The 15,475-nt window shown below is 35.7% G+C and overlaps 1 protein-coding gene and 1 long non-coding RNA gene across 15 annotated transcripts in view; one reads left to right on the top strand and one right to left on the bottom strand.

Annotated features, from left to right (window-relative positions):
• Positions 1–15,475, top strand: part of LOC106506278 (uncharacterized) — a 144,957-nt gene that overhangs the window by 20,174 nt on the left and 109,308 nt on the right. The gene's annotated exons all lie outside the window — the stretch shown is intronic.
• The window catches only part of ERICH2 (glutamate rich 2), an 89,486-nt gene that overhangs the window by 3,546 nt on the left and 70,465 nt on the right, over positions 1–15,475 (bottom strand). For 5 of the 13 annotated variants that reach the window (XM_084999463.1, XM_021075353.2, XM_005671945.4 and 2 more), the window contains 5 exons: positions 14,270–14,329; positions 13,447–13,542; positions 10,838–10,980; positions 7,447–7,622; positions 4,001–4,058 (listed from right to left, as the gene is read on the bottom strand). In XM_084999463.1, the coding sequence (XP_084855589.1) occupies positions 4,001–4,058; positions 7,447–7,622; positions 10,838–10,980; positions 13,447–13,542; positions 14,270–14,329 (533 nt within the window). Of the gene's footprint in view, positions 1–4,000; positions 4,059–7,446; positions 7,623–10,837; positions 10,981–13,446; positions 13,543–14,269; positions 14,330–15,172; positions 15,300–15,475 lie in introns of those variants that run through there. The other 8 variants (XM_084999466.1, XM_021075354.2, XM_084999465.1 and 5 more) reach the window with 3 other exon arrangements.

The raw sequence follows: 15,475 nt of genomic DNA, 5'->3' as shown, positions 1-15,475 counted from the left end.
GGGTTCTCTATTCTGTTCAATTGGTCTGTATGTCTGTTTTGGTACCAGTACCACACTGTCTTGATTACTGTGGCTTTGTAATCATGCCAGAAGTCTGGGAGAGTTATGCCTCCTGCTTGGTTTTTGTTCTTCAGGATTGCTTTGTCAATTCTGGGTCTTTTGTGGGTCCATATAAATTTTTGGATTGTTTGTTCTAGTTCTGCGAAAAATGTCATGGGTAATTTGATAGGGACTGCATTTAATCTGTAGATTGCTTTGGATGATATGACCGTTTTAACCCTATTGATTCTTTCAATCCAGGAGCATGGAATATCTTTTCATATCTTTGAATCCTCTTTAAAATACATTTTAACTTGGACTAAAATATGCTTATCATTAGCAGTCTAAATCTTTCTCTGAGGCTAAGCCTCTTTCTAGAGCCTTTTCTCCAACTTCTTCCTTGAGATACTAGTTTTTTTTAAATATGTTAATAAGTATTTGGGAAACTAGGTAAAATGAAGTTAATCAGGTAAAGCTTACAATAAGGAACAACTGAAGGATTTTACATAACCATTAATATGCTCATAACTGTTATGGCTCTTACAGAAAGGAGAATGTGGTTTCCCCAACTTCTTATTCCCATGGAATCCTTTTTGGTGGAACACATTAAGAAATATTGAACTAATATTCCTTGGAACCTAGCTTAGAAAATTTCATCTTGAAATTTGGATTATTCCATGGGATTGGAGTATGGGATCACCTATTCCTATGGTTTAACAAAAACTGCTGGCAATTGTCAATTTTCAGAGTGAGGGAATGGTATCTTCTTTGAAACTTAGTCCAGCAATATCCAGTCAAGGTGATAAATAAAATAACTCTTCTTATTCTTTGACAAGGTAGTAGGATTTGTAAAAAGGTAAGAGAAGTCTTTAGCACATGCAGTTGATGTTCTGGGAGTTATTTTCCAACCAGAGCCCATAAGCAGAGGCCCATATGGACCTTGAAGAAAGATGTCAGATGCGAATCCTGATACTGCCATTGTCTGGAGCTGGGTCACCTTGGGGAAAGCATTTAATACCTCCGTACCTCAGTTCTCTTATCTGTAAAAACACTATTGACCACAGCAGGCTCTTCTGATGAATCAAGAAGAGAATGGAGATACAGTACTTAGTTCAGTTCTTGGTGCATGGGAAGTGCTGAGTAAATGTTTTTAGTTTTACTGAAGTGGCTCTGGGCCTGGAGAAAGTCTTGGTTCCTTCCTAAGCATGCAATGTATGCTTTCTTCTGGCTCAAGGGCTGGGGCAGGGAGCTGGGAAGTTCTGCTGCCCACAGGGCTCTAAGGCCCCCAGATGGGAGGTTATTCTCAGGTAGACAGAACATTGGTCTTGTTCACTGTCACAGCCCTAAGAGAGCACGTGACAGAGCTGGCACCCTCAAAACATTAAAAGATAGAATAAGTGAATAGAGACAACTGGGTAGGAAGCAGTCCTCCAGATCCTGGTCCTGTCTTAGGACCTTCCACAGCTTCTTTTTCTAGAGTCTAATCCTTAGTTTTAGAGACACCACTGTTTACCATGGATAGAAAAGTGCGATGAGCCAATGAGAGTGCAAACCAAACATCATGCCAAACCTATGATGTCAACCTCAAAAGGGTTTGGAGTGTGCCTGCTCTGATTTTTGCTTTCTCTCCGGCTCCCAGCATAATGTCTGGTATAGAATTAGTGTTCAATATGCATTTGCTTGAGGGAAGGAAGAAGGGAGGGAGGGAAGAAAGGAAGGAAGGGAGTTTTATAAAAAAGATTATTATCTTATACCCCATTAAGGTAGATCGGCTTGATCTATCAGTTTCATCCCATTAGCCTGGCACTTGATGCATGTGCACTGTTTGAGACAGGTCAGTGGGCATTTTATTGAGCACCTGCTGTTTATAGCGCAGGGCTAACAACCAAAACTGACAGACAGATGTGGTGATACTGTGTCTATATTTTGTAAGCTTCAGCCAGAGGCTTTCTAAAGTGCCTGATGAATATGCCAATATATAAATTTTCCTGTAATTAGGCTCCACAAGAAACTCGGAGAAATGGGAGCCAGAACTACAGACTCACTCACTTCTACTCCAACCACATCAAGAAGAAAGGTGTTGTGGATTGAATAGGAGGCTTGGGTTCCAGTTCTGGCTGTATTACTTGCTCCCTGAGTGGGGCTGTACAAGCTGCTTAACCTCTCTTTGCTTCAGCTTCATCATTTACAAAAAGAGAGGATTGGATATGATTCTCTAAGGATTCTCTCCAATTGAAAATTTTATGTTTGTGGGCCACCAAAAATAATTTTGATCAAAATATCCAATGGCTCTAAAGGTCAAAAGTACTTTAAAGGATTAAGCAAGGAAAAATCATTTTGGATATAAAATAGGTAGTGTTAAAGCATCTGAGAAGACCAATTCAAAAACTATCTGATGTTTTAAGTAGTACTACACCACAGTGGGGACTCTGTGAGGCAGGGAAGCATAGACTCCACATTCCTACAACATTTCCACTAAGTAATTTTAATCTTAAGACTTAAATTTACAATAGTTAATATTTCAGTCCTATTAGCAATAAAGTTTAATTGTAGAGTTGCTGTTTTCTCCTTTAATATAACTAAGATCCATGAATTAAGAGAAAATAATGGGCAAAATAGTTGAAAAGATTATGGATTTTGACAGAGAGCTGGAATCTTTCAAAATCATTAAATGGACTTTCTAAAACTGGAAAACACAATCTTTGAAATTAAGAATTCACTGGATAGTTTTAACAGCAGATTGTACACAGCAAAAGAGAGGGTGAATTAACTCAAAAGCAGATCAAAAGAAAATATCCAAACTCCTGTGCTTCTCTCCAAGCAGAGAAGTAAAATGAAATGGACAAAACAGAGCTGAGTATAAGATATATGTGGGATGTCATGAAGAGAAGTCTAATATATGTGAAATTGAAGACCCAGGAAGAGAGAAAATGGGGCAAACGTGATCTTTGAAAAGGTAATGGCCAAGAAATCTTCAAAGTTAATGAAAACACCAACCCACAGAGTTAAGAAACTCAGCAAACCTCCCAAACCTTTCTGCTTGAACACAAAGAAAACCACCACCATTCTGAACATCAAGTCAAACTGCTCACATCCTAAGCAGAAAAGTAAGGTAGGTCGCATCATTCCTCTACTCAAAAGTATCTAGTGGTTTCCCACCTCCCTCAGAGAAAAAGCCATGGTTCTTAAACTGCCAGAAGGTGCTATGAAATCTGTACAACCCCTGATGGTGGCCTCTTTGACCTCATTGTCCATTACACCTCTCTCCTTGCTTATTCTGCTCTAGTTATACTGACGTTCTGGCTCTTCCTAGTCAGGGACATTCGCATCTTAGCACATCTGTTATTTTCCTGCCTGGAACACACTTCCTGCAGATGACAGACTCGCTTCCTTGATTTCTTCAAGTGGTTGCTCTAATATTCCAGAGAGGCTTTCCTGGACCATCCTACTTAAAACTGCTTTCCTCCTCTCAGTACTTTCCTTCTTCCCTGCTTTATTTTTCTCTATAGCACCTATCATTTATGACAAATTAGTTATAGGTGAGTCTGTTATTTGTCTGACACTAGTTATAAATGTGGGCTTGTTATCTGTCTTATTGGCTGCTGTGTTTCCAGTGCCTAGGACAGTGCCTGGCATACAGGGACTCAAATATTTGTGGGATAACTACATGTTAAATAAGGTTTGCTGCACTACATGACACATCTTTGAAAGTAAAGGTAAATATTACTAATCCCTTATCATGAAGCTAAGGATTTTGACTTACTTTCTAATGGTGTAATTAGTCTCTGTTCATTTAGCTCAAAGTTACTCTAGAAGTTTAAATTAGTCCTTATGCCAATTTTTTCTATCAAGGACTGAGATACTATCAAGAAATTCACTAGACATAGAATAATCAAACCATTTTACATATCATGGAATATATATGGAAACAGAGAAGATTGGAAAATTATTTTGTACTTACTCATCTGGCATAACTTTTTTGCCAAATGATAGTCTTGGCCCATTTCTGCTCTCAGGAACTAGAAAATATCAAGAAATTCTTCAGTTATGTAGTTTCACAGAGAATTTAAATGTCAGTTACAAACTTCCTAGAAAATACTCCATTAATGATTAATTATTTTGCTTTTAACATGTTTTTCCAGGAGTGAGTCTGTAATCAATCAGTTAATAAGAATACTTAAGGACTTCTCATGGCAAGGCAACATGGAATGATGATGACAACTTTTTTTTGCTGCAGCCACACTGTAAATGTACCCCTGAACAATTTAAGAATACATAGGTTGGAGTTCCTATCATGGCTTAGTGGAAACAAATCTGACTAGCATCCAGGAAGACACAGGTTTGATCCCTGGCCTCGCTCAGGGGCGCTAAGGATTCAGCACTGGTGGTGAGCTGTGGTGTGGGTTGCAGACACAGCTTGGATATGGTGTTGCTATGGCTGTGGTGTAGGCCAGCAGCTATAGTTCTTATTCAACCCTTAGCCCAGAAACCTCTATACTCCACAGATGCAGCCCTAGAAAGAAAGAAAGAAAGAAAGAAAGAAAGAAAGAAAGAAAGGAAAAGAAAAGAAAAGAATACGTAGGTTGATTAAACTGGCAGAGATACTAAAGACTTTAATCACTTAAACACCCCTTTGGTTCAGATACAGCTTTTATTTGTGAACTTGGTCCTTAATTACACAATACCTAGCAAAAAAAAGATTTATAATTTTGTATGTTCAATATTTTCCAGTATTGCTCTTATACCACCTAGTTTTGCTTTTACTATTTTATTATATTTTTGTTACAAAGTAATACATATTTTTGTGTGTAGGAAATTTAAAGGCTAAATAAACACATTCTGTCCCTCATTAAATAGCATCTATATTTTTACTATCCAGAGATCCCTATTTTGAACATCTCCATGTATTTTTTTTTACGTAGATGAACACATGCATATTTACCAAAACTAGGATTATTAAGTAACATTTAAAAAATATACCAAATATCATGATCATTTTCTCCTCGTGGAATTAAATATTCTTATACATGTCTTTACTTACGTAGGCTCCATAACTTACTAATCTTCTAATATTAGCTATTTAGGCTGTGTCCATTAAAAAAATAACCCTACATTTGGATGATTGTTCTTGCTTGTGTATGGCATATTCTGAACCATTTGCAGATGCACTAAATTTACTCTGCAAGAGAGAGGGACATGAAGTAATATGAAAGTCTTTGTATGGTACTGTTTTGCATATGAGTATTAAGAAATTTAGGCTGGAGGAAGAATCACATGAATGAGCAGATGGAACACTCACTGGCCTCACACAAGGCTGAGAAGACCTCAGACCACTGGGAAGACTCCTCTTAAGGATACTGCCTTAGTAGTCTCCATACACTATAAAAGTTGCTGGATTCTCTAAACAAAGTTTATAAGCAAGACTCAAAAAAAAAAAAAAAAAAAACCAAAACCAAAAAAAAAAAAAAAAACCACCCCAAATAAACAAACCTAATTCCAAGTAACTCAACTATCCTAGGTCAAAGTCCAACAATATTTAGTGGAAAACAATAAAAGTTTGTATCCAAGAACATAAAATTTACAACACCTAGGATTTGGTCTAAAAAAAAAAAAATACTGGGCATGCAAAGATGCAGGAAAGTATGACCCATAACCAGGAAAAAACTTAACCAAAAAACTGACCTAGAATTGACAATGATAGCATAGCAGACAAGCATGTCAAAATTACAACTTACAAATATGGCTATATGCTCAAAAGTAGAGAAACTATGAACATGATGAGGAGAGAAATGATAGTTACAAAAAAACTTAAAGAAAGCTTCTAGAGATGATATAAATAGGATAACTAAAATGAATGTGTGTGTATATATATATATATATATATATATATATATATGTATCTAAAATAAAATACATAGAAAAAAAAAACAGGAAAAAAAGGAACATTAGTGACCTTTGGGACACTATTGGATGGTCTAACTATGTATAATTGTAGCCCAGATGACAAGAGGGAAGGTAGAGGTCAGAAAAAATATTTGAAGACCCAATATCTAAACATTTTCCAAAGGTTAAAACTATAAACCCATAGATCCAAGAATCTCAATGAACAGAAGAAATGTGCCATATCAAGGAATATCATAATCAAATTACCAAAAATAGTAATACAGATGAAAAAAAATTAAAAGATGTAAATAAAGATAAGAATAATAGCAGACATTTTGTATGAAACTATGAAAAATATTAGACAATAAAGCAACCTTTCAAAGTACTGAAAAAAAATCTGGCCCCCTAGAATCTCCAGTTATAAATTCTTTAAAATGAAGGTGAAATTAAGACTTTTTCACACAAACAAAAGCTGAAAGAATTCATTTCCAGCAGAACTGTATTAAAAGAAATAGTAAAGGAAGATTTTCAGGATAAGAGGAAAGTAGTATCAGGTGGAAATCTGGATCTACACAAAGGTATGAAGAACACTGGAAATGTCTTCCCAAAAAGACATTTTCCAACTAAAAAAACCACTTTAAGAGATAACTGATCATGAAGCAAAAAGAACAATGCATTGTGGGGCTTATAACATATGTACAAATAAAACATATGACAACCATAATACAAAGGATGAGAGGGAGAAATGAAAACGTACTGTTAGGAAATTCTTAAGTTATACCTGAAGTTGTATAATATTAATCAGAGGCAGACTGTGATGCCACAAGTGAGGTAAAACTGTCTTGTTCTCCATAGAATTATCAGTAAATGTTCATGTACAGTTTTTTCATGTGACGTTTTAGGCGTCAGTGCCTCTGCCAATACCAAAGGAATGAGGTACATGAACTTCCTATGACAGGAATGCCTCCCCTATTTGTTTACCAGATGGTCCCTCTTTCTTTAACTTTCTAAGACTCTATTCAGGTCTCTTCCTCTAAAAATCCTTCCTTTACTCCTGTTTCTCCTGCTTCTCTTCTCCACTAGTCACTTAATCTTCTCTGTTCCCAGAGAACTTTATAAACACCTCTACTGGCACATATTTCATTTTATTACAATTTGCATTATGTAAATACTATGTGCCTGTTAGTTCTAGAGGTTAAGGATATGTCTCATTTATCTCCAAATATCCCTAGTAACTAGCATGGTGCCAGCAAGTAGAAAGTTTTTCTTTGAGCAGTTCTTAAAGAGTTTTATGCGCAGACTTCTCTTATTCCTGTTTCTGCCTTTATCAGAATACATTGAGTTACTTTCAGAATCTTCTCTCACTTCGATGCTATTGAAAGAGGTAAGAGAGGTGAGTAATCAGGTGAGTATCTGTGTGGGGGTAAGGATCTCTTTAGTATTGTTTTAGTCTTCAAGGCTGTATATTATTCTGCTATTAATATTTTTAAGTTTCTGGAGTTATAATGTACAAGTTAAACTTACTTCTGTCATTAACTCTAACGGGGCATGAATGCCCTTACTAGGGTTACTGTCTTCCTCATTATCTTCATCACTGGTATCATCGTCTGTTGAGTCAGACAACTTGTCATCAGTATCCTCAAGGCAATATTCATTTTTTTTCTCTTGCTCTGCAATGACTACATTTTTGCTCATTTCACCTAAAACAGAATACACACAATTTAATCAATTAATATCAAAAAGTATTCAATAATTAGAAATGGTCACTGAGGGAGTTCCTGTCGTGGCACAGTGGTTAACGAATCCAACTAGGAACCATGAGGTTGCGGGTTCGATCCCTGGCCTTGCTCAGTGGGTTGATGATCTGGCGTTGCCGTGAGCTGTGGTGTAGGTTGCAGACGCGGCTCGGATCCTGCGTTGCTGTGGCTGTGACGTAGGCTGGTGGCTCCAGCTCCGATTCGACCCCTAGCCTGGGAACCTCCATATACCACGAGAGCAGCCCAAGAAAATGGCAAAAAGACTAAAAAAAAAAAAAAAAAAAAAAAGTCACTGCTAAATTATCATGTATCAAGTGTACATGTTTACTATATGTCCTCCAGAACTGGAGGTTTTTTTTTTTTTCATGACTAAATAGCACTGCAATACATTTACCTAATTTCCATTTTCAAAAAAGGCAATAAAACTGCTAAGTGAAAGAAAAAAAAAAACCAGTAACATTGAGCAGATGTGTTAACTGTTTGGTGCTTGAAACTGTAATAAATGGAAAATAGTTTGTTTATAAAGAATATAATAATCTCAAGAAAAAAGAAATTAATGCTACTCTATCCATAGAAATACATTTCTTAAATTGTCCTTAGAGGGAAGTAAATGCAAAATAAAGAGCTTGGAAAGTAAAAGTAAGACTGGAGAGGCTGACATCCAAGGCATGTCACTCCCTGGATACTTGAGAATAACTGGATATTTGTTTTCTCCACACACTGCCTCCCCCGCTCCACAAATTAGGAAGAGATACATGTGAAGTGTTCTAGATATAACCAGAGGTTACATAACATAATTAATGAGCTTCCTTAATGTCGAGCCACAGTACCTGCGACCAAATAGAGATAACTGAAAAATAAAAAATAAGCACTACTGATACTCACTCAGTACCCAGCACTATGCTAAGTCCCAGGAACATAAAAATGAAGTCACTGACCTCAGCACACTTCTTCATACTCTAACTGGGATTTGGGGTCAGAAACATAATGGATAATTATAAGACAGTACTGCAGTACAGTGAGACAATGTGCACTGGGGACATGGGAGAACAAAGGAGAGCCCCATCCTGGTATAAGTGGATCAGTGTTCCCAAGAAGAGGGGACAGCATGAACCGGGGCAGAAAGAAGAATGTGTGGAGCTACAGGCACTTTGATGCTGTTTATGGGTCAAAGTTGAGGCTGAAATGGCGACAGATTTAGCCCGAGGGGTAGGTAGGGGCAAGCTGGATAATGGGGTGTTGTGGGCCAGTAGCCTTGGAGTTAGAACTTTTTCCTAGGAATGAAGGGGTTAGTCATGAAAGACTAAGTAGGGAAACAGTATGATAAGTTCTGCGTTTCTTTTTTTAAATTAAAAAAAATTTTTTTTTATGTCTTTTTGAGGCTGCACATGTGGCATATGGAGGTTCCCGGGCTAGGGGTCGAATTGGAACCACAGCTGCTGGTGTATGCCACAGCCACAGCAACATGGGATCCGGGAATACCTGAATACCAGGCTGGAAAGTATATTTGAGGGGAGATCAAAAAAAAAAAAAAAGGTAAGAAGAGAGGTTAAAGGTCTCTTTAAAAATCCAGATGAGAGAGATGATTGACATGGTGCTGTTAAAAAAAAAAATGTAGGAATGGTGAGGAAGAGATGTATTAGAGACACATTTAAGAAGTAAAATCTCCATGGCACAAACTACTGGAACATTTCTCAAATTTCAGAAATTCTTATACTATCTTCATCCATTTTGCCATTTGTGAATGTCACCTATAATTTACTTAATATTTTTCTTTGAATCTACTTTTTTAACATAGAAATTTTGTCAGATCATAAATATTATCAATTAAACTGATGGAGGTATTAATAAAAATAACATATCTCAATCATATCCAATATTATATGCTGTTGCTCTTCTGAATATTACATAAACTCATTTAATTCTCTCAACATCCCATTGGGGTGTGTGCTATTTTTATCCCATTTATAGATAAAACTGAGGGTCAGAGAGGTTAAATAACTTGTCCAACTTCATACCACTAATTAAGGTAGATCTGGGAGTCAGTTTGGCTCCAGAGTCCATATTCTTAACTCGCTCTTACATTATTTTTTTCCTAATACACATTAAAATGATCTCTTTAGGAAACTCTATTGAGCTCGCCACCTCCTTTGGCTCTACAGGCGAGTTTCAGTTTCAACCTGAACCTGTGCTACATCATCCCCTTCTTGTAAAATTTTGAGTGTATAAGAAGTTTTTCTGAGATGTATTCTTTGATGGAAGTGTGGCCATGAGCTACTCTAAATGTGCAGAAACACTAGTGTTAGAAGAAAATGAGGAAATCCAGGAAAGCTTGAGAGAAGACAATGTTAAGAAAATGAAGGGAAAAAAAGAAAGTTGGGAAAAATCCTGACTCTAGAGCAAACTCCTGACTTTAAGCAAGAAGTGCTATCCTCAAAAGGGATACCAAACCCTTCCACGAGTGGAATGGCTGGGCTACTCAGGCCGTCTACCTGTCTCCTTTACAGTCTCCATCGGCTCCCAACCGCCTTAATCTTCCAGTGTGCGTCCTGCCTGTTCACTGACTTAACCACGCTGAGGTCACCAGGGATGGTCATAATAGGGAAGTAAGAGCTTTATGTGATGTCAGAGAACTCATTCAATTCTTAAACACTGAGAATCATGAGGGAGGCTTCCTGATCCCTAGATCTAAGATGGTTCTCCCTCTCACAGATGCCATTTATTTATATTCTAGTACCCATCCCAACCTGTCATTGTCTGGCTTATTTATCTGTGTTTATTCTCATTCTTTAATAGTGGGCTCTCTGTGTGAATTTCATAAGGGCAAGGACTTTGCCTATTTGCTAGCTATTATATCCATAGCTTCTAAACAAGTGCCTGGCACTCAATAAACCATTGTTAAATGAATGGAACTTGATGCTTCCAGAGGTTATTTCAAATCATTTTAAAATTTAATACTCTATTTATTATTATAATTTTATGTAATGTATACCCCTGGATGTCATTTGACTACAAATAAGAATCATCTAGTACATGAGTTTGAAAAATTACTGATTCCCATGACCTGCCCCAGACCTATAAGCTGTCAACATCCCAGAGGTCCTAGAGAAGGAGAGGTGAATTAAAGCTAGTTACTCAAATAAAAGAAATGTTATTACCTGTGTCTTCTTTTAAGAAGGAAGGTAACTGTAGCTTAGACTGTAGATTTGTTTCTGTATTTTCAGTATTCTTTGAAGACACTCTCTTCTCACTATTCTTTAAAGAGACTTTATTTTTAATATTTTTTGAGGAGACTTTCTTCCTAAACGTTAAAGTAGAAAGTGAAAAAAATAGTTTTCTAGGTCAAAATTGTGTTTAAAGTTTTAAATGGTTTCAAACATATACACACATTTAATATAAACCCACAACATAATACACCAACAATAAATAGCTAAAATGAACTATCTTTGTGGAAAAGCTTAAAAATAATTTTTCCTAATAATTAAAATTCTATTTCTACTGGGCATTTGTCATTTTGTAATGATTCCAAGACTCTTTTCAGAGTTAACATAGAGCACATAAGCAATCTGTTACATGACTGTCTCTGACACATTCCTGTGATAAGATGGAATAAAATTATTGAAGGAATACTGGCCTTAAGGGTTTTTTTCCTTTAAATTTGTATGTCAGTTCTTACCACTGCTAAATGCTACGCTTATGGAGAGAGTCCAACACTTATATTAACCTTTGGTCGTAATATAAAGTAGCCTTTTTCATTACATGATGAAAATAAAAATGGGTTAATTTCCTCTTTTAGCCTTTAAGCCTGAAACCTCATGTCAATAGACAATGCACTGAGACAGAGGATTCTTGTGTGGTGCATTCTGTCTACAGAGACAGCACCCATGCTCATGGAAAAATAACCTCAAGTTTGCTTTTCATGGTCTTAAGATTCTTTTTCTATCTCTCCTTTCCTGAGTTAAAAAATCCAACCTCTAGTTTGCATGGAAAGATAGGAAAAGATGTATTTTTTTTTTCCACAAAGTTATGATGGCTCTGTTTTATCCCCAGTGAAATGTGACTCTAGAACATTAGTAGTTAAGTTAGCGGTTTTGCACAGTGATTTAGCAAATATGCTGAACAGCTTGTGATATTCTTAATACTATGGGAGTGAATGGAATCTGCACTTTTCCAGTATGTGCTGCTAAAGCAAATCCCTCTCTGGTGATGGAAAGCACACAGCAAAGATTATTTACATTTGTTCTGCCTCTGTCCTCTTAGATTTTCTAATTGTGAAAGAAAGCATCCAAGAAGAAACTCTACATATGAAAAGTTGAGAAGTCACTTAAATACTCAGTTTCCAGCGTGGTGAAAGTCCTATTATGCCAAAGGTCAGAAGTAATTACTAGAATTCATATGCTCTAACGTCTAATCTAGACAAAAGGAAGGCTTTACTGCCTTTTCCCGCCATGAATTACAGTGTTTCACTGAATCTAAGATGCTATCTATTTCTTTCTTTTTTTAAATTGAACTATAGTTGATTTACAGTACTGTGTTAGTTTCAGGTGTACAGCAAAGTGATTCAGTTATATATATATACACACAGCACATATACATATATATAAAAACATATATATGTATATTCTTTTTCAGATTTTTTTCCATTATAGGCTATTACAAGATACTGAAAATAGTAACCTGTGCTATACAGTAAATCCTTGTTATTTATTTTATGTGTAGTTGTACCTGTTCATTCCTCCTCTCACTTTGCTTTCCCTTTGGTAGCCATAAATTTGTTCTCTATGCTTATGAGTCTGTTTTGTAAATAAGTTCATTTGCATTATTTTTATATGCCATATATAAGTGATATATGTCTTTCTCTGACTTACTTCACTTAGTATGATAATCTCTAGGTCCATCCAAAGATACTATCTATTCATTATAAGATACCCTGATACTTAAGAAAGAAAAAGCACTGCCAAATATAAGATACCATCAATAGCAAGTGATATTAAAATATGAAGAAAATACGTGTGCTTCACAATCTATGAAATATTGTACTTGTATATTTACTAAGTTATATCTCCTAAGGAGGGGAATTTAGCTAGTCTAGTTCTGGGTATTTGAGTAATTTGAAACGCCTTTAATAATCTTAATGACACAACATGGAGGAAGCATTGTCAACATAGTTAACGGCCTGAAGACAAATAGGATATTACTATTTGGAAGCAATGAACACGCCATAAAAATACATATGAGAAGTGGAGAAATCATCATTTTGACAATAGAATATGAATTCCTCTTCTGCTCACTTTCAGGTATACTGTCTTTCTTGTACACAGTTTCAAAGAAGCCGAAGCCCAATCCCAACCTTCTCTTCAACTGAAATCTGTTGACTTCATTTGAGAAAGCGATGTTATTTATGTTAACAATGCCTCTAACTATTTATAGGTAACTAGTATACTCTAAAAGATCTGTTTTCTTTAAATAGTTATAACTGAGGAAAGATTCAAATGTTTACTTTAAAAGATGGAAGGTACTTAATTTAGTATCTTATTAAGGTTAAAGAGTTAGATACCCCACTAGAACATATTTATACTAAAGGGTAGATAACCTAGGTTTTGAATTATTTCTTAGTGTGTTAAGGACAATGGGAATGTTTATGAAGTTTTTCCAAATTTCCATTGAAATTAATACTTTTTAAGGGAAGTCTGTATTTTAAACTTTGTTTTAAAATGATTTATATTTACCAAACATGAACCTAAAAATGAAATTAATTAAAACTTACTTTTCTGAGACTGTCCTAGATACATTTAAAGAGACTTGTGTTGGTGACATATAAAGTTTGCTTGCCAATCTTGGTCTGCATCTAAAGAGGCATTTACTTAAGGTGTAAAAATGGAAAAAAAATAACGTCATACTTCTTGGAAAAGATAAAACATATGATTATGGAAAAACCTAGAGATACAATTTTTTCATCCTCAAAGAGCTGAGTGCTATGCATTTGCTTTAGCCATTTTTCCTCACATCTTTAAGTATACTTGAAAGCTTGACCAAAAACCCAACAGATCAAAGGTCCAAGATCTATAAAACTCTTCCAGCATTAAAGATATATTTTACTTTCACTGCCGAAAAGAGTTTGTTAATTAAGTGCCATTTGCTGCGTAGACAGAAATCTTTGACACATGAGAACCATAAGGAAAAAGGAAATGAGTGACTCAGGCTTTGTGTTCAGAGAAGTCTGAGATTCCTCGTTTATAAAGTCTGCACACTCCGTGAGGCTTGGATCAGTATGAAGAATCAATCAGAAGATTAAGGCAAAGAAAACTTCTAGTTTCCCCTAATCCAACCTGCATAGGACCAGGACTGGAAGCTCTACTTGCCAGTCAGACTGTGGAGCCAGAAGGGGGCGAGAGTGGAATGCAAGCTACACCGAGAAAATCCATCAACTTTGCAGGTCAGTCACACGGCTCCCCAGGCAAATGTCCCCCATGATTTTCTGTTTTCCTACTTGATCTTTTGTTCCAGGACTGGTTCTGTTTACCTTCAACTCTGGGTGAGATACCTGAGGTGACAGAGCAACACACCTGTGAAGCTTACTGGCTACCTACCTGTGCCTCCTTTCCCCGACTCCAAACAACAATCCAATCAAACCCAAGCCAAACTCTTCTCTGCAAGTAAAGTGAAGGGAACACAATCTATTACCTTTGCAAAAAAATAGTTGGATAAGCAGATGCAATTATTGAGATCAAGAGAACAAATAGTCACTCTGCTTTTCTGTTTTGGCCCAGACTGAATTTGATTTATCCCTGGGGCTTAAATACCTTAGGATGTGGGTTACCCCTAGCTCCAGTTCCAACACTGCTTATTGCAGTCTATGAATATTGGGGTTCATAGACATGATATAAAATTATTTTCATTAATGACTACTAACTCCCATTATTATTATTGGAAGTTATATTTCCCTCAAAGACTTACTAAAATATTCTTAGATTTTTAATTTAAACGTTTTCAACCATGTAATAGCATATATAATATATAATTACATTTAGATTAGTATTCTTAATGGGGCATTTATTTATTTTTGATTGTCTGTATAATGTTTAATCTGAAATAAGCACAGATTCTGTCACTGATCTGTAATACATTACTTTTACAATATAAAAATACGTAACATATAATTTACAAAAGTCACAGTAGACTCTAATTTTAACTTTCAGCTTTGCCAGCATGAAAATTAAAATGTTACATAAGGTAGAATTTTTCCTAGCTAATAATATTCAAATTAAGTCAAAATAATATCCATTTGAATAGAATCCCACCAGAATGGTACCTACTAATCTGTCAATAATTAATCCCTATGAATGTGTTTTTACGATTAATTTTCAAAGTGTAATTTTTCATGGAATAATTGAATTTTTTTCAGGGAGTAGAAAAAAATCATATCAGGAAAGTCTTTGATGAATTATCAGAATCAGCGTCATGAGCAAGCCAGATACTTAATATTTACCTACCGAACTGAAGCTGGACTATGATTCTTTTTAATACCAATCTCTTTAACTAGGTGGGGTGATTATTTTCCTCATTTAGTAGGAATGATTCTTCTCCATAGCAAATAAAGAATCTTTTTGATTTTAAGGTTAATATTCATTTAAAATGATATTCCTAAAGAAATGAGCAAGTATCAAAGGGAAATAGGAATGAGCAATGAAAATTATATAAGTAAAATATAGAATACTTCATGTTTAAGCATTTAAAAAGTAGTTTTGAATATTACCCATACCTCTACATTTTTATCAAGATTCATTTTTCATTTT

The sequence above is a fragment of the Sus scrofa genome, chromosome 15, assembly GCF_054392235.1.
Source record: "Sus scrofa isolate SSC_HxYL_T2T_F1_AM1 chromosome 15, Sscrofa_HxYL_maternal_Yorkshire_Landrace_v2.0, whole genome shotgun sequence".
Lineage (NCBI taxonomy): Eukaryota > Metazoa > Chordata > Mammalia > Artiodactyla > Suidae > Sus > Sus scrofa.
Note: the sequence above shows the minus strand (reverse complement) of the source record. Positions and strands in the feature narration are given on the sequence as shown.